This window comes from Lepidochelys kempii, chromosome 1 (assembly GCF_965140265.1).
Source record: "Lepidochelys kempii isolate rLepKem1 chromosome 1, rLepKem1.hap2, whole genome shotgun sequence".
Lineage (NCBI taxonomy): Eukaryota > Metazoa > Chordata > Testudines > Cheloniidae > Lepidochelys > Lepidochelys kempii.
Window position 1 is genome coordinate 176,950,625 of NC_133256.1, and position 19,608 is coordinate 176,970,232.

Below are 19,608 nucleotides of genomic sequence, written 5' to 3' on the forward strand. Positions count from 1 at the left end.
TGTTTACACTAAAGACACTGGAAATAATCAACCCCCTTTGATCTAACTGTGTCTTTACCTGATCACCTTTTGTTCTGCGCTGGTAGATTTCCTAATGTAGGTTTCTGTCAGGGGTTCTGTTCCTACTTTAATTTGCTCTTTATATCTTTCCCAACCCCCGGTTCTACTGAACGCTCTTTTCTGTAGCCTCCCTCCCGCCCCCGCCCTTTTTGACTGAGATTCTCTTATCGTCCCCTAAGCTTTCCTGGCCGAACCATGTTGGGTTTCATATTTTCCCCTCCGTTAACCCCCAGGGGATCACAGGTAGGATCAGCTAAACTTTCCCCCTCTCCCCGAGGCACCCGGGGGCGGAAGAGCACCAGCGAGGCCTTGGCCAGACCTTGGGACCGCGGTAGTCGTGTTTTGTGAAATGAACAAATGCTCCAGCAATGCACATTGGCGGGTCAGGCCAGGTTCCTTTCTGGAGCCGGGCCGAAGCCCTTTCCCCAGGGGGTGGGGTCAGAAGACAAATCTGGGGGTGGAGGGTGGGGAGGAGGGGACACCAAGGGGTTCACTCCAAGGTGTTGTGTGCATGAGAGGGATAGCTCAGTGGTTTGAGCATTGGCCTGCTACACCCAGGGTTGTGCGTTCAATCCTTGAGGGGGCCATTTAGGGATCTGGGGCAAAAATTGGGGATTGGCCCTGCTTTTGAGCAGGGGGTTGGACTAGATGACCTCCTGAGGTCCCTTCCAACCCTGATATTCTATGATTAGAGAGGGGGACTGCTTCCAGGAAATCACTCACCGAGAAAATTACCTGCCCATTAAATGGGGCGCGGCGAGGAGCAATCATGTAAATTCCCCCTGTGCCCAAGTGTGTGTTTGGGGGTGGGGGGCAGCTTAGTGGAAAAGAAAGGGACCGAGAGCTGCCTAACGGTATTGCCACCCCCCCCAGTCTCTCCGAGGAGTGGGTGTGGAGTGCAGCGGTTTAGTCCACACCCCACCTCCTCCCTTCCCCAGGCAGACGGGGAGCCGCGCTCATTCTCCTCCCCTTCTGTGCAAGTCGGCGGGGCCGCCGCCGCAGAGAGGAGGAGGAGGACGGGGACGGGGACGTCTGGCTGCCGAGGCCGCCTGGGCGAGCGGCAGCGGGAGGGTGCTGCGCTCACACACAAACGCCCGCTGTGCCTGACACACACTCGCCGCCCAGCTCCGCTCTTTCCCCTCAGCCTTTCCCATTCACAACAGCGCGGCAGCGCCTGTCCTGCCGCTCACACCCTCCTGCAGCAGCAGCAGCAGCAGCGGGAGCAGCACGTTGGAGTCACTCGGCTCAAGCAGTTCGCTCTTTATTTCTCGTTGGGGTGGGGGGTATTTTGGGGTGCTGAGGGAAGAAATCCCTGCTGCAGAATGTTGCCTAGCCATCCCTGAAGGAAGTTAGGAGAGGAACTCTGCAGATTGAACTGATTAGAGAGAGAGAGAGAGGCAGAATAGCCAAACTCAACCAATGTTTTTCCTGCAAAGTGCTGAGAAGTTTATGGAACACTTTCTAGGAATCAGGTCCATTTTCAAAGTATTTTCCCCCTGTCTTCCGGAGAAAGAACTTGGCTTTGGATTGCCATGGATCCTAAGGAGAGTCTTAGACACACTTGAATAATTCCTCTGCTTGAGCTGGACTGGTGGGAATTTAGGAGGCTGTGTGTGCAAAGCAGAAGCCTTTGGAGCTCTCTTTGCTAATCTGGATGGATCTAAAAGTGTCATCGTCAAGACCTTGCCATCTGCAGCTTTTGCTTTTAAGATTTCCCCCTTCACTTTAATTAGCTGCTAGGAAAGTCTAAACTTTTGGACCTACCTCGTCTTATTTTTGGGTACTTTTTTGTGTCACTCTGGGATTGGTGTCTCAAGCCATCTGGATTGCTTTTAATATGTCAAAATGGGTCTGCTGATGCCACTCCTGCTCTTTGGATTTGTATATTTTCAAGTTTATGGTAAGTTCCAGAAAAAAATCTGTCATCTCTTTTTGCAGCATTTCTCTTCATCTGAATTTGATTGGGGGCAGCACACGGATGATAGTAGTTAGCATTAATGTTATAGGATTTAAATCAAGTTTGTTTCTGGTAAAGAAATAACATTTAATTAAAAAGAAGGGGCGGGAGCATATATGTTTCCAATAAGCAATCCTTCCTATTTGCCAATTTAATGGAAAATAGGTCATGAATGGAAGAATATCAGTCTAAGCTAGAAAGGAAAGAGAAGAACCCACAGTCGTAAATCTCTTGGAGGAAACACTGTGTTTCAGCTTCTGTTATTTTGCCTGGTCCTCTTTCTGAACTTTTAGGCAGAGAATCGACTGATTTAAAACAGGGTAACTGTTCTTTGGATTCAAGTGAGGTGAATTAGAAAATTGCAGTTATGAGCTCCTAAACGATCCGCTTGTGTCTGTTGCAGGCAGGGGAATGTATTAAAGGGTGTGAAATCTGACTTGTAAGATGTGGTGTTGGGAGGAAACTATAAAAAGTAGGTTTTAGAGTAGCAGCCGTGTTAGTCTGTATCCGCAAAAAGAAAAGGAGTACTTGTGGCACCTTAAAAACTAGTGTGTAAGTGGGTTTTGTTACTAGAGAAAAGTACTGTATGGAAGCCAGGCTTTTTACAGGGGGAAAAACCTCTGATGTGAGTGTTCAAAGATTCAAAGGATTCTGTCCAGGTGCTGTAAGTGTCTCAAATACTCTTGCTTAGGTTTTCCCTTCCCCCCGCCCCTTTTGATCAGTTTCTGTATATTTACCAATTATCCCAGGATTTTTTTGTGTGATTAAACTCAGCAGCATGTTGGAGAGGGTTTCTTTTGGGATTGTGTTACAGTGTTTGTTGTGGTGGACAAGTGAAGGAAGCTGAGGGGTAAAAAAGATTAAATCAGCATTATATGGCAAGCAGACTGTAATTTAATAGTCCAGAGACATTGGTAAAAGGATAGGATTGAAGCATTTAAAAAAGCATGGTTTGCTGCTGTGCTGAACAGTGCAGAAATACATAGTATGTTACAGTATTTGTTTGCACACAATTGGAGAACATATGCATGTATTAGAAGTCTTATGTGTGTGGTATGTAGTGGTACCAAATGTTTGGCTATCTGCCTATTTTGGATCATTTAGATATTAACTTTAAATAAGCTTTTGGACACTAGATTAATTCACTGTCTGGGACACTGGCCATTTTTGCCTGTCTGTGGGAGCAAACTTTGTTGCAGGAAGCTGCTGCTTAAAAACATTTAATATATCAGAATCAAAGTGAGGCCTCTCTATGAACATGCAGTGATATCATCTTACCTACTGTAGAAATTGTTTGCCATCATGGGCAACTTGAATATCTCTGCCCAACAGCACAGCAGTAGGCAAAACACACAAATGTAAAGCTAAGAGCAGGATACATGAAAGTATTACTTCACATGAGTTGTATAATGTGCCTTGCAATTGACACTTCAGTTTGGCCTGTTGATAAGAAAATAAGTTTCTGCGTATGGTATGTTCATCCTAATCAGTATGCAACATCTCACAATAAAAGGATTTTGATAAAACACTTACCTCTAGCGTCATTTGTTACAGGTATGGGATTTTTTCCTATGAAACCAATCACAATTCACAAATCTAAGGCAACCAATGCAGAGTGTGTGTATGTAATATAAAAACTGTAAACATCATACTACAGACATGTAAATATTAGTATGTGTTTAAAAATTGTGTGTATCTAGAAGGAATATAATTAAAGTGCTCAGTGGAAGTGACAGAGGGAACCAGAGGAGCTTGGTGTTACAGAATGAAATTAACATACCAGGCTGTTTGGAAGTATATGAAACAAATGCAATTAACTAGCTTGCTGGAACTACAGAAGCAAGACATAATTTATTCTGTTTTTGTCATGGGGAACACAACTAGAACCTTTGTTCTGATTTAGCATTATAGGAAAAGGGAGCGAGCAGGTGAAGCGGATAACTAAGTCAGCACTGGACTACAAATAATGAGAGGAAATTGCCAAAAATAGATGTGTCTCTCTCTCCTTTCATTGGAAGATACTGCCAGGGTAGCATCAACATTGACTACATTAACAGGGTTTTAAAAATACAGTTGTGTAATGCCTTGTGGATAGCAGCACATCATGACAAACTGCAGATAAGCTCTTACTATCAAAATGGCTAACAAGTGACTTTGAAGAAACACTGACATTCAACCTTGGCATGTTGTCACTTTTGCCCCCACAGATGCATAGCTCTGATCGTAGCACCCTAGGGTAACATGGTGCCAACAGTTGATTTGAAAAAAAATATTACAAATAAAATTAAAGACCATTATAATGAACCACACCCACATTTGGGAATAATTGAATTGTTGCTTAGAAAAAATCCTCAAACGTTGAGAGAAATAAAACAAAACTTAAGTCAGCAGCCACTCAGTTGCTGTATAACTGTGGTGTTTTTTTTTTTCTTCTTCCTCCTTAAAGGCTCACTCTTAACATACTTTCTTGGCCTGAATTTCAAGTGGAGAGAAACCTCCAGTAGGGGTTGAGAGAGATTGGCTATTCTTTCCCTTGCTGTGACATTAGTTTTGTTCAGTGACTTACAAGTAGCACTACACAGTTCTATGATGGTGGTGCAGATTTACGTGATACATATTCTTTATGCTTTTGTTGGACCAGAAAATTGCAGTGCTCCAGGAGTATGACAGAAAATCTGTGCCTTTTTTTTATTGTTCTTATGATTTTCCTGCAGCTCTGCTCATATCCTTTTGCAGTCTGCTCAGGGAATAACTATAATCCCCCCTTTTTCCCGTTGGTGATCAATGTTGGGTCCAATTCTGAAAAAAAATGAAATTTCTTTTTTAACACAGTGCACACCCAAAAATAAACCAGTTAAAGTCAGGGTTAACACTGCTGATTCCATATAATTTTCTTTCATTGTTTTTTCTTTCAAGCTTTACTAATGATTTGCAAAAAAGCTGCAAAGACTAACAGGAAAGTTTTTAAACATTCTAGTTTGTGAATAGCTATAATTACACATGGATATTAAGCCCTGCCCAGTATTCTTATTGGGCCAAATTGAGCCTTGGTTCAACTCATTGCCTCAGTGGAAGTTGTAACTTTTTATACCAAGACTCAGTTTAATCCATTGTCCCGCTGCAAACTGCAAATGCAACATTTCCATCTGATTGATGGTGTTAAATAAACACATGTACAAATAACGCTTTACGAAGTACAATTTTATGTTCCCTTAAAATTCTGGAGGTAAATTTTTGAGGTATTTATTTTCATAATGAAAAATATCTACAATGGAGGTTCAAGCCTTCTGCCTCCTCTTTGCATAACTCCCCTTTTTCAACAGTAGGGTTAACATCTGTGGCCTCATCCAGATCACAGCTGCCCATCAGAGGACACAGATTACATATAAAGCTAGAATATATTCTTCCAATGGGTATTTGTGCTGACAGGGTCTTGATCTCTCATGTGGTTTTTGCTGTTGATGGATAACCTTTGATTCTGTGGAATGTATGCATTTTAATGCATTAAGAGTAAAGTGCTGTTTAGATATATAGTTTGCCTCTTTCCTTTACTCTGGACTTCCTTCCTTAGGCCCTGATTCAGCAAAGCACTTATGCATATGCTTGAGCCCCATTGATACAAATTCCTATTGAAGTTATGGGGACTTAAGCATGTGCTTAAAGTTAATCAAATGTTTAAGGGTTTAGCTGACTAGAGATGAGCTTATGTGCTTGGATGCTTTGCTAAACTGGGAACTTAATATTTGCTTTCTCTACTTTCCGTACAGTAATTAGATATTACAGCAGCATACGTTCCTGTGCAAAGATAGGAAATGAGAAAATTATCATGTTGCAGTAGCATTTCCAAGAATGAGTGTGTGTGTAAAAGGCAATGTCTTTACATAGTGAATTTGTTTCTTTCCTTTTTAGGTAAACTCATCTTGGTGCACAATAAAAGGATATGATACAAGCAGTTATTGTTTTAAATCTCTATCCTACCTCTTCTGCAACAGCTCAGTGGATTGCATGTGCCATTAGATCAGTCCTTCCAAAAGTAGCCTTCTGTGTAGGGAGCAGGCAGTGTTGCTTCTGGAAGTGTCATTTTAGCAATACAACAGATTAATGGATTAATGGGCTGTAACCAAACAACTTGGCAGGCTTCAAAAATCTATTTAAAAAGTGAGAGAGGCATGGAGGGAAATTCAGGGGAGAAGAGAAAGTGCAGGCTTGTTTGTATGCCTTCTGAATAGGCCATCCAGCAAGTGCACTTCTAGGACTCAGCATTCAGGATGGCAAAGAATTGATACGAAGGGTCACAGCATGGCTCAGAATGTGCTTTGTCCACTGCTGAAATCTTTAGTTTAAATTACTAAATGTAGCTTGATGCATTTTATCAATTTATTACCCTGGAGTTACTATACAAATGTTGATCTCTGCTAAATACATTGTTAACAGGTTCAGCACTTTCTATTTTATCCAGCCTAACACTGTCAGGTTTTTTCTGTGATCTCAACTGGCCTGGTTGCTCTTTCTTTGGCTACCATCTGGTTCCCCACCTTCCATCCCAATCCCCCCCCAGTTCCATCCCAACATTGCCATAGTTGCCCCATTGCTTAGAAATCATATTGATGTTACTTCTCTCTTGCCAGCAGGCTAGCTTACTAGTGCTTGTTTCTTCATTTCTATGGGAATCTCTCCATTTTGTGTTGCAGAAGAAAGGAAGTATTCACACTTGCCAAATAAATAAATGCTTTATTTGCTCAAGCAGAAATGTTATTCCTTGTATGTGAGTGAGTGTTGGCGAAAATACAGAACATTTGTTCTTGTGGAAAGCACTGTACAAAATCCTGTAGGTATTGCTTGTAGTCTCTGGGTGAAATCCCAAGCCCATGGAAGTCCGTGGGAATTTTGGGTATGCACAGAATGCAGAAATCTGACCGTAAATCTGATCTCAGAGATACATTGGGGAAGGAGGAAGGTCCTTAAAGAGGCCCAGTTCTGTAAACTTTTACCCATGTAAAGTGATTTGTTTGACTTGAATAGCACTATGTACATGAATTCGGATGTGCAAAGTGAGGCCTTATTTTGTCATCTTTGGTCTCAGTCCCCTCTTCTGTTACTTAGCATACACCATGGATATCTGCTCTTGTCCAAAAACAAGAGCAAACTGTAAATTTCTGTCCTTCCCTCCAGTCCTTTCCTCAACAAACTAATTATTCCCCTTTTGTTGTTTATACTTATCATTAATGTATAAATTAAACAAACAAACAAGTTCTGTTCATTTAAGACCTGATTCCTGATGAGAATTTTGCATTGACCTGGAGCAGGACCTTGGAAAGGAGGTGGTATATTGAATCACTGTAAATAAAGCACTGGTTTTAGTTCAGAATGTGATATTTGTCAATGTGATTTACCTGTTACTATGTCTCCGTATCCCTGGCAGACGTATTATCAGGTATGTGTTCCCTTTTCATTGGGCTCTCAGAATAGAGTAAATTTAGGGTCCCCAAGTGAATAGAATTATGACCTGTAAGACTTGAAACAAGAATGTGAACATGCACTGCAAACATTGTAACTAATTCTCTTTTCTCCCCTCTACATTAGCAACTATTCAGAAAAAGGTCTTTGTTTTATTTTTAATTTATGGTCCACAGACTTAGTTTGTTGAATTATTTTTCACTGGCCTACTGGAGGCAAAGAGTCCAGGCTGAGATTTAAAAGGTTATACAGAGTACTTTAGGACAACAGGGTCTTTATGATGTTGTAGATTTGACGCCAGCTTGATTAAAGCCAAGGCATTCAAAGTCAAGGTTTGATACTCTGACCATAATTCACACCATTGAGAGAAAACACAAGGCAGAAATGACAGGTGTTTTGCCTTGAGTTCCTCTTTTGAAGCGGACTTTATTGCATATGCTATTCAGGACTAGATAGGGGCTTTTGCAGCCACCATTGAACTAGGTGTGCCTGCTCTGGTGGGAGCTACTGGGGGCACAATGTGTTTTTTGGGAAGCGTGCTGAGGAGCTGCAATGACTGCACCCTTTTAACAAGTGCAGCATGAGCTTCACATAGTGCTAGTTGTAGCCTCCAAACATTAGCAGTCTTGGAAATAGGGTAGCCATGATCCAACCACACCCTTTTTACAGGTGTGGAGCACCTCAGGCTTCACCAACTGTCTTTCTTCCTTGTACTTAGGCTGCATAGGCACTCAAGTTCTTGATGCCTGCCATGGGGGAGAGAGATTAAAGTAGGGGAGGACTATTTTATGGATTCTCTGCTCCACGCCCTGTGCTGTGCTGTCATGCAGCCAGTCACAGCCTGGATTTTAATTCTGTAAAAAGAATTCCTCATACAAAATAAGTGTGTGAACAATAACACACAAATATGCACCAAGCACACATACATAATAAGCTGACAGTGCCTGTGTGGAGCCATTATGCTTTAGCAGGAAAGTCCTTATTTAGAATCCATGGACCGTTGTGATATGACTATGGTAATTTAAAAATGTTCTGGCAAAAATTACTAAACTTCTGCATCTGTGTTCGATTTTAATCCTTTAATAAACCAGCTGTTTGTTTATTTGGCTAAATGGTTTCTTTGTAAACTTATTTAATAATAGCTGTTATCTACAGCTCTTCACAAGGTAGAGGTTTTGCTTCACCAGGTATTAAGTTAACATTCTTTTTGGCTTTGCTCCTGAGTGGATTTGCAAACATCCTCCCCCAAGCAAAGGTTGATGTTCAGTTCAAACAAAGCCCAAATCTTATTATGGTTATCTCAGTTGAAGCCACAGAATTGTCTCAAAACCATGCATTTTCCATAGTTACCACAAAGTTACCATAGTTGCACAGGAAACCATAAATTGGCCTAGGTTTGCTGGTAACTGAAGTTCATGAACATTGGCAGACCTTTGGGTGAATGCAGTGTGAGTTTTGACACAAAGCCTAAAACCAAGGGAGATTGTATGCTTTGAGTTTTCACGATGTATGTTGTGCACAGCTCTCTTGGACTCGTGGAAATGCTACCACAACTTTAATTGCACATTAAAACTGCTTGTTCCTCAACATTGACAGGGGCACTTTGTATTATTACTCACCATTCTGAGTTTAGTTTGGAGCAAACTTTATGATGTGTGACACTCATAGTATCTCCCTCTCTATTAATGAGACTTCATTGTACCCCTTCAGTTCCAACAGACTTCTGCTAGGTAACAATAATAACAACACCCAGCTCTTATATAGAACTTTTCAGCAGTAGATCTCAAACTGCTATACAAAGAATAGCACTATCCCCATTTTACAGTTGGCAAAGAGGCAAAGATAGCTGAAGTGACTTGCCCAAGGTCAAGAGAAGGCCAGTGGAAGAGCCAGGATTTAAGCCCAGGTCTTCCGAGTCCTAGTCCAGTGCTCTATACTCTAGCCATTGATCTGGCAAAGCATTCTTCCTACTCAGTCACAGGGTCATTGTCAACATTCCCCATCTTAATTTTCTCAGATGGGTTTAAATGGAGCAACAGTTTTCTTGGCCTGAGATATGGGAAATACACTGTTAGCCTGAAGTGCCAAGATTCAAAGTACTATCTCTTTTCTTACAGAATGAAGCAACTACCTAGATGATTAAGCCACTATTTCCGATGTGGTACACAGTCTTTGAATATGTATTTGTGCATTGCCTATGCAACTGCAGTGCAGTGTGCCAACACGAGTAGGCTTTATCAGTAATGTGCTTGTCATAAATGTACATCAGGCAAATAATGCAAAGAATAAATGGCCAGCAGCAAGTTGTAAAGCACCGTAAGCTCTGTAGTTCACTTCTGTTAATCACTAGCCATTGATTTCAGGAGAAACTGAGTGGAAAAAATGTAACCTTTTTAAAACCAAAATGTCAGGTAACTTATATCAGCCAGCATCTTTCTCCTGCAAAGTGGACTAGAGGAACCCTTCATTTGGGAGTATCAGAGGTACCTTTTTACTGCTGTGAAAATGTCAAGAGTTAAGTAGTAGTTATGAGAAGTATTTTAATGGTACATCAGACTTGTAATCATGGATCTAAAAGCTATAATTCCATATAGTTTTTCAAGGTGCTTACGCTTCCATGGCCAGTATTGCTTCTTCATTGGCCAAAGGGAAAGAGGAGTTTTAACCTATAGCACTGTATGTTAGATCTGTACTGGTGCAGAAAGTGTGGATGCCTGTTTTCATGGCATACATTGATTTATAATTGCTTCAGCCTGAGATTTATTGTTTTGGAAAGTGGGAGTGGGAGATCCTAAACTGCACACTCTGTAGACACTATGGACCAAATTCTCTGCTGGTATAACTCCATTCAGATAAATGTTCTGGTTCATTTTTGCAAGTATATGGTTATATAATACAAATGAATTTCAGTGCTTTAACTTGCCTTTTGACAACTGGGACAGTCATCAAGTAGGGAACATTCTCTAAAGACACAAATCTTGGAGAAAGATAACTTATAGGTTGTCACTGGACTTTTACCTCAAACTATTGCATTTGTAACATTTCCACACTGGAGTTTAAGAAATTTCAAGCCAGTCAATATGATGTGTCCACTCATGCGAATGTCTGAACTACAAATTTGTTCTACACTTTTCTTCTACTTGAACTGATTTCATCTTTGTAAGCAGCACAATGTGGCATGCACCTAATAAGACCAGACAGTTTATTTTTTAAAATTCAGCTCCACATAGGATAAAATCCAAGCTTTTGGAATATGGGGATTTTTTAAAAAAACAGCGTACAATCCTATGATCTTTAAAACTGTGCCTTTGAAAATGTGCTTTATGTATGTATGTGCATGGCTGTGTGAAAGAAAACATCTCCAGAAACACAAGGGAATATGTGCAGTTATGGGCAAAAAAACTGTAAACATAATAATGGGGATTTCTGGAGCACTGAATTAAAAGAAAATGAAATACCTGACAAGTAGATAAATAGATATTTAGTTAATATGGATTGTTAAGATTCACATGAAACAGAATTGTTTAGTGATTACTGAATCCTTTTTGACAATCAATCAATTTAGGATCAAATGGAATAGAACATGTGTCTGGCTTTGTATGACCCCGAATTCTTCTCTTCCCCCTTTGAGCAGACAACATGCCTTTTCCCCTAAGTGATATTGGTTGCTAGGAGAAGTTCAGTGGTCTGGCTGCCTCTTACCCAGCAGTAAAACCAAAGGGTGTATTGAGGTAGAGTAAGGCGCAAAGCACGGTATTGGCCATGAATCATGAGTTGTCTCTAATATGTCCACTTTGTTCCCACTTTTTCTTCAAAAACTTTTGTTTTTACCAATACTGTTTCTATTCAACCATCTTCTATAAGCCTTTCAGAGAGCGGGAAAATTGTGCTGCTGAGAGACCACTCAGAGAAACAAAAAACGGGGTTGAGAGTTATTCATGGGGCCACATTAGTGACAGTGCACAACTCAATGAATAGCTTCAGTCAGCTGCCTTTAAAGTTGAGTGATTAATACCTTCTGTTTTTGCTGGGGGTAAAAGGCACTCAGAAAGGTCTTCCTACTGGTTCTGCCAGTTTTCAGCCAAGATTCTGACCACGTTCTGTGGAACTGTTTGCAAAGAATTTTCTCAAACCGTAAAGTATATAGCTCTCCTGAGGCATGTTTTAAGGTTTCAAACAGTGGCATATCCAATTTAGTTAACACTAACAGGACAAAATTATTAACAACATGCTACAGTACAACCCTATTTATTTAAAGCCCTTTAATTCAAAACTCTTATTTATCAGTCTCAATCCTATACCCTGGTGTAAATCACTTAACCAGTACCTCCCCCAAATGATCTGAAACATAAGTTACCCAAACATTTTTGGATTCCCCTAAAATCTCGTGCATAAAGATGATTAATTTCATTGTATGGCTAGATAGTGAGATGCCTATGAATAAGAAAAAACTGATTTAATAGTCATAATTCAGGACATTCCCACTTTAAATAGTGTGCTTCATTTGCATAATTAAAGTCTCATTACAGTTATCCCACGATTTTTGTGAAGTTCCCTAAGAAAAAGCTATGAAGATGGAGCCTGAGGTTTCTCATGTGCTATCCTATGAAGATGAGACCACGTGATTACAAACAATTGGGATTTGTACTGCAGAACTGATGAGTGACTGGGATCAGAACAGCCCTATGTATAATTTTTTACAGGAAAACTAGTAATTCAAATGCAGAACCATATTGTGGCTAAGGATCTTATTACTAATTTGGAATGTCTTGGCTATTCATTCTCGTGACTTGCAGATCATAAAGAAATGTAAGGCCAGTTTTGGTGGTGAAATAAGTGGTGGTGTAAATGGAAAGAGTAGTGTAACTCCTACCAATTTGCCCTTGATTGAGCAGAATGGGTACAATTTATCCTTATTTCTGGGGGTACCAGATTGCCTGTAGGTACCAGATTCAGTCCTGGCATAATTCTATGGGATTTGTGCCTGTTCAGGTCAAGATTGAATATGTCCTCTGGGAGAGCTATAGATAATCTCTGGTGTAACTCTATTGAAGTCAATGGCATTACACCTAGGATGACTTTGGCCTATGAAGTCTCTCAAAAATGTGTACCTTTAATATGTTTGGGGGCAAATGTTTATAGCTATAGGAACTTGAATTTAATATTGATATTTCCAATGCTGATGAATTAGTATTGATGTCAATACATTGTAGGTATTGCTTGTAGTCTCTGGGTGAAATCCCAAGCCCATGGAAGTCCGTGGGAATTTATCATTGATTTCAGTGGAATCAGGATTTCAGCCTGTGAGTGCACAATGTTTCTTCTGTGTGGGAAGGTAAAGTTGAAAATCGAGTATGATGTTTTTTAATTACACAGAGTTTAAGAGACTGACTTAAAATTAAGTGTACAGCTGTAATCACAAGACTATTAAGTAAAAGAAGATTCACCTGGACTGTGTCCATTTAAATAAAGACAGTTGGCAATTAGCTCAAATAGCAATGTAGTTAAAGCTATATCCAACAGTAGGCAGCATAGCCATCAACCTGTGAACAGATCAGTGCTGTGCCTATAACAGCATGAAGATTAAATTATTCTCTTTAAAATAAAGGCTGACTGTCTTTTTACAAAGAACACTTTCAGCATTATGCCTGCGCTGATAAGTAGGGCTTCCAGTATTAGGGAAATATTCAACTATATGTAAACAAATACGCATGGAATAAAATGCGGAAGCAGAAAGGATGAAAGAAAGCACTGTGCCTTGAAGTAAGGGTTTGCAGGATTGGGTACCGATATACTTATGCTGCCACTTAGGCCATACATGGCATCTTCTGTCCAAGGGTCTCTTAGTGCTTCACAGCCTTTAAGGGCTATATTGGGTTGTTTTCATGCTTCCAAGAATAGTGGATGGTGCATAGTTATTGTCCTGAGGGGAGCCCTTGAAGACGTGCCTGAGAGAGAGACAATGCCTTCTGGGCCTCCCTTTGGAGCAGGATGGAGGAATAATTTGCAATAGTGCTATATAGATACATCACACTCCACCTCTCATGTGCAGCTGCTCCATTGGTTGGTACATGAGAGGGAAGGGTGTGGAGCCATGGGTCAGTCTGATCTCATACCTCACTCAGTTGTTCCCTGGGGGGCGCACTAGGTGTGTAGCCCCTGTGCTTCCCTAAACACCTAGAACTGTGATCTAAGTAGGCCATATGTGGCCCTGCAGGCAGGTGAGGAAATTATTATTCCTTACTATTCTCTTGTGTGTCCACCTAAGAACTAGAGATGATCTAGCCCTAAGAAATTAATTACCGACACATTCCTGTCAGGTGGATTCTGTAATATTATTGTTACCTCCATTTTACAATTAGGGAAACTGAAGTGCAGAAAGGTACTATGCACTTCTTATTAACTCTTATATAAAACTATACATGAGGCTTACTTCACTTGCCAATAAAATGCAGCCACCTCTGGGGTAGAGAACAGCAAATGTTCAGGTGTGCTCAGAAAACCGATGTATTCGTTCAGAATAGGCTATGTAGAATACCATATCTATATATGATTGCAAGGGCAATCTTGGTAAATAAAATGTAGTTCCCAGAGTTGGAATTTGGCTGAGACAGGGATCTCAGGGCCCCTATGTTTTTTTTTAATGTCATTCTATGTTTAATTGCAAGTGGTCCAGACCGTGGTTTAACATTTCAAAGAAACAGCACTCTGGTCTTGAGTGTGTGTGGTGAAGCTGGGAGGTTGATTTTAGTATTGATCCAGTGGGAAGATTGCTACCTATTGAATCATTAATACCACATCCTGCAGCGTCTTGGGTGTTCCTCCATGGTCTTCTATCCAAGTATGTCTGTCTCTGTCTCCTTAGATTGTAAAAAGAAAAGGAGTACTTGTGGCACCTTAGAGACTAACCAATTTATTTGAGCATAAGCTTTCGTGAGCTGTAATAAATTTGTTAGTCTCTAAGGTGCCACAAGTACTCCTTTTCTTTTTGCTAATACAGACTAACACGGCTGTTACTCTGAAACCTGTCCTTAGATTGTGAGATGTTATAGGATCATAATGGTATGTTTATGTGAGTGTCTTCCAGGCCTGGAAAGAACATTTAAAAGTTGAATTGGCTTAGTTAGGGATTTTTTAGAGTTAGCTTTGGAAGCTCTTTGAAAGCAAGTTAGAGTTCAGTAGCGACACAAGAAGTGAAAATACTGGAATGCTAAAACAAAACTGTTCTACCTGTATGTTGAGTACTTGAGGATACAACTTAATCTCCTTTATACAAGCATCTCTTAGAGTGCGGTGAGCCACTGGCCAGAGATTTGATCTTTGGCCTTTAGGTACTAAAAGCCACATACAAGTCTAAAGTAAGAAGAGGGTTAAAATCTAGGATCATTGATAGCTTACTTTAAGAACTATAATGTGTGCACTGATAACACCCATTAAAAGAGGGTTAATATGAATGTTGAGGTTTGTGTTTTGCAGTGAGTGTGTGCCTTTTATATAGGGTTACCATACATCCGTATTTTCCCGGACATGTCCGGCGTTTTAGTTCTTAAATCACCATCAAGGAGGAATTTTTAAAAATCTAAAAAAGTCCAGGATTTTACCATTATTATTTTTCCCCAAAGAAGAGTTGATCATTCGAGAAAGAAAGTGAATGTTGATCAGTCGAGAGAGTGCCTGCCTTTTCCCCCAGCTCTGAGCGCTTGCGCTGAGAAACAGCTGTTTCGTGTGGCTGGGAGGGAGGGGGAGGAGGGGGAATGTGGCACACTCAGGGGAGGAGGCAGAAGGCCGGAGATTTGGGGAAGGAATCCAAGGGGGCGGAGTTGGGGTGGGGACTTTGGGGAAGGGACTGGAATGGGGGCGGCGAAGGGGAGGAGGTGGAGTTGGGGTGGGGCCAGGGCAGGGGGCATGAGCAAATCCCCCGCCGCCACCCTGCCCCCGGTGGAGTTTCCTCTTTTTAGAATGTTCAGATATGGTGACCCTATTTTATAGTATAACTTGATAGGAATTTGTTGGACTTTCATGATAATATGATTTAACTAGATTTTTTTAAAACCAGAGATACAAATCAGCCTGCAACTTTGATACATATGGCCCCAACGGTTGCCCTTGAAAACTGCAAAAATTCTGTATGTTTCTTTTTCTTTCTTTTTTCCTCCTTTAAGATGCAAGCAAACCCATCACTCACAACCCTTAAAATAATCCACATGGTATTTAGAGGTTAGAAAATGTTAAGCGCAAAAAAATAAAAACCCGAACCTTGTTAAAATATTTGTGAGCCGTGTTTAAAGGCTGGGAACAGTAGCTGAGTTGTCAGTGCAAATGACTAAACAATATTATCTTGCCTTCAAGGGAGAGATTATAGAAAGTGTTTTATAAGCATTTTCCAAATACATTAGGGTATAATTCAAGGAGTTATCTTTTTGTGGGAAAAGCTAGAGCTGAGGAAGTTATAAAATGTTGGAATAGCAGTTTCAGTAAGCAAAGATCAGCCTGAACAAGCTTTAAAGGGCAAAAATCACTGAGTTGAAAAATAAATAACCATCCCTCAGACATATCATTACTTTATTCTCCTCCCTTCCAAAGATGTTCTAATGCAGCTATGGTTTTAATAACATTCTCATTAAAAGTTGGACTGGCTCTATCATTTATCTTTTCCAGGGAAAGAAGGAATTTTGCTTTGTTAGGATCTGGTAGGCTTCAACCACTGATAGGGAAAATAGTGAGGATTAGATAAAAAGAACTGAATGCTTAACTCTGAGTATGTCTACACTTCTGCTTCCCAGTGTGAATAGACAGGCTTGTCCTATCTCTGCTCAAGCTAGCATGCTAAAACTAGTAGTATAGCTGGAGGTAGGACAGGCGGTGGCTTGGGCTAGCCACCAAGGATGTACCCCTTGGTTTGGGCAGGTTTGAACTCAGGTGTCTAGCTTGAGCTGCTGCCCACACTGTCCTGCTATTTTTTAGTGTGCTAGCTGGAGCAGAGTTAGTGTGTCTGTCCCTGTGCTGGGAAGTATGCTCACAGCTGCAGTATGTAGACATACATGGGTCTGTGTATGGCTCAGGAACAATTCCTCTTTAATCCTTCCCAATAATCTAATTTGCCATTATTCTGCAGCCAGTATCACAGGGTTTGTCCAAATCTACTTTGTTTAGACCATATGAAAAGGATTAAAATGAACAGATTAGATGTGAACAGATAAGTCATTTATTTGAGCTAGCCAAATATTTAACCTCAACAATACTTGGAATCAGTAAAAATGTTACCATAAAGGAAAAAAAACACGAACATCCTGTTAGTTATCGGCTCGTTAAAAGTATGACTTACTTTACCATGTTGACAGTATTCCTGATTGTATCATGTCCAGCTTCATAAGAAGAATTTCCTGTCTACCTCTGAAGATCTCACAGAGTTACAGGAAAAGTGAACAGAGCATGCCAGACGGCAGGAATCATAGAACTGGAAGGGATCTCAAGAAGTCATCTACTCCAGTCCCCTACACTCATGGCAGGACTAAGTATTATCTAGATCATCCCTGACAGGTGTTTGACTTATCTGCTCTTAAAAATCTCCAATGATGGAGATTCCACAACCTCCCTTGGCAATTGATTCGAGTGTTTAACCATCCTGACAGTTAGGAGGTTTTTCCTAATGTCCAGCCTAAACCTTCCTTGCTGCAATTAAGCCCACTGCTTCTTGTCCTATCCTCCGAGGTTAAGAAGAACAATTTTCCTCCCTCCTCCTTCTAACAACCTTTTATGTGTTTGAAAACTGTCATCGTGTCCCCTCTCAGTCTTCTCTTTTCCAGACTACACAAACCCAATTTTTTTCAATCTTCCCTCATAGGTCATATTTTCTAGACTTTTAATCATTTTTGTTGTTCTTCTCTGGACTTTTTCCAATTTGTCCACGTCCTTCCTGAAATGTGGCACCCAGAATTGGACACAATACTCCAGTTGAAGCCTAATCAGCATGGCGTAGAGCAGAAGAATTACTTTGTGTGTCTTGCTTACAACACTCCTACTAATACATCTCAGAATGATGGCTTGAAACTTTTAGACTTCTAACTCTCCATGTAAGTAAAGGAGATTCAGCAAGTAAAGGTTTTTTTTTTTCCTTTCTCTTTTCAGGAACCAAGACTTTATGGCCTAACATATACCTTTGCAATTACAGGTAGTAGTTCAAAATCACAAATACGGGTAAAGAAAAAAAGCAATCTCAAACCAATTATAAATTTTAGGTACTTCTGGAAAACCAAGTATAAAGCTGATTACTTGCATCATAACTCACTCTGCCCTGCAACGTTGGTTGAAAAATCTCTGGACTCCATATATTACTATTCTTAACAATTAACAAATACAAATGCTTTGTCATTGCCCAAGCACAAGACTCTCCTGAAAGATTTTTTAAACTTCTGTTTAATTTTTCACTTCTGGACTGCTCAAACTTACAACTGCTAAGATATCATTAATATCTGAGAATTACCCTAAGGATAAAACTTTAGTTTATAATGCCATCATAAGCCTAGAGAGAGATGATAAAAAACAGTTTTTCTGAAACAAATGAACATTGAAAACACCTATCTTGTCTCTGACACACAAAAAAGATTATCTTGTGTAATTATGAACTGAAAGAGGTACATTTTCAAATTAGAACTACAACTGGAATCATGACCATGTAGATATGACTGCCGTCTATATACTGATGTATAGCAAACATAAAATGTAAAATTAAAAGAGAACACTAAGGGAGGAAGTGGATTCAAGTTATGCCTCAACAGCTGGGTTTAAAATTAATCCTAGGTCACAAATAAAAAGTAAGGGATTGATCCTTCAGTCTGGATGAACTACACTGAGCACAGGACTCGCTGTTTGTTTCCAGTTATTGGGCTGCAAGGGGTGACTTGGTCTCTGGTACAAGTTGGAGCATTAGCAGAGCTTCTCTAACTTGCACTGGTTTATAATGGCTCCCAAGTGCTTGTTACGTTGCCCAGGGATTGTCAGAGTGAGCTATGTCCACTCCTGCTTTGCACTGTGGAGGGGTTTGGAGGGAGTGACCTAGAATGCACTGTGTCAGCTCTACCTCATTTGAGGATTATGCCAGACGTAGAATCTTCAACTTCCACGTTAAAGCAGGTTTATACTACCTTTGTGCCACCAGAGTGTGGGCCAGGCTCTGGCCCTTGTTTTCTAGTCTAGTATATTTATTATTTGCATATATGGCAAGATCACTATAGGATTTCATGAAGTTCTCAATTTTTCAATGAAAAAGGCTGAAGGCTTGAATGCATAGCATGTTGTGGGCCAGGATGGCTGTAAATTGACAGAACTGTGCGGCAAACCTTGCCCTGTGCCTCCTAATGGACATAGTGCCGCTTGGGGTGTGGATTACATTTGCACAAAGCCAGGTGTGAAGTGGCACTAGTATTTTTGTGCTTTGGTGGGCCTTAAAGTGACTTAGTTTTAAATCAGTTAGCCTCAAGCTTATTTTTGATCATTTAATCCAAAATGAATCTTACTTTTTTCTTTTGTTCAGGAATCCTTATCCCTAAATGTGGGACAATGCAACTTTGGTTGGTGTATTTCAAAAATGCCCTCAAATTCAGTAAACATCTGAACTGCTTTTTTAAATCTGGTGTCACTGGTTATTATTAGACTATTTGTAAACAGAAGTGGATGCCTAAATTGGGGAATTTTAATCAGTTGTCATCATGCATACATACTATGGATTAGGTATCCTTGTTTCACCAGTTGCCCATCTTTATTACATGTTATTTAGAATGTTTGGCAAATTTAACCATTGCTATAAGAGCACTAATAAACTTTTTTATACATGTGGGACTATTGTATTACATGGAAATCTATAATTCAAGTGATAAGAAAAAAGAAGCTGTCTGTATAAAACAAGTTTTTCACATGTAAATCTGGATGGTTTATATTTATTGCAAATAACACATATCAGTAGATTATTGGATAAAGTGATGGCCTTTCACCTTTGAGGCCACAGTTCAAATTAAGCCTTAGGTCCTAAGTAAATTGAGATGAATGGTTTTAGTTTTGTCCCTAGTGTAAAGTAGTCTATATTACAAAATCACCATACATCTGTCTTTGCAAACTTGGCATTCTCATAGGACTGA

General features: G+C 40.3%; 1 protein-coding gene across 11 annotated transcripts in view; it reads left to right on the plus strand.

The window, feature by feature from the left end:
• The first annotated feature begins 1,065 nt into the window (after positions 1-1,065).
• Positions 1,066-19,608, plus strand: part of ROBO2 (roundabout guidance receptor 2) — a 639,395-nt gene continuing 620,852 nt past the window's right edge. For all 11 annotated transcript variants that reach the window (XM_073303863.1, XM_073303872.1, XM_073303897.1 and 8 more), the window contains exon 1: positions 1,066-1,960. In XM_073303863.1, the coding sequence (XP_073159964.1) occupies positions 1,906-1,960 (55 nt within the window). In that variant the 5' untranslated portion in view covers positions 1,066-1,905. The remainder of the gene's footprint in view (positions 1,961-19,608) is intronic.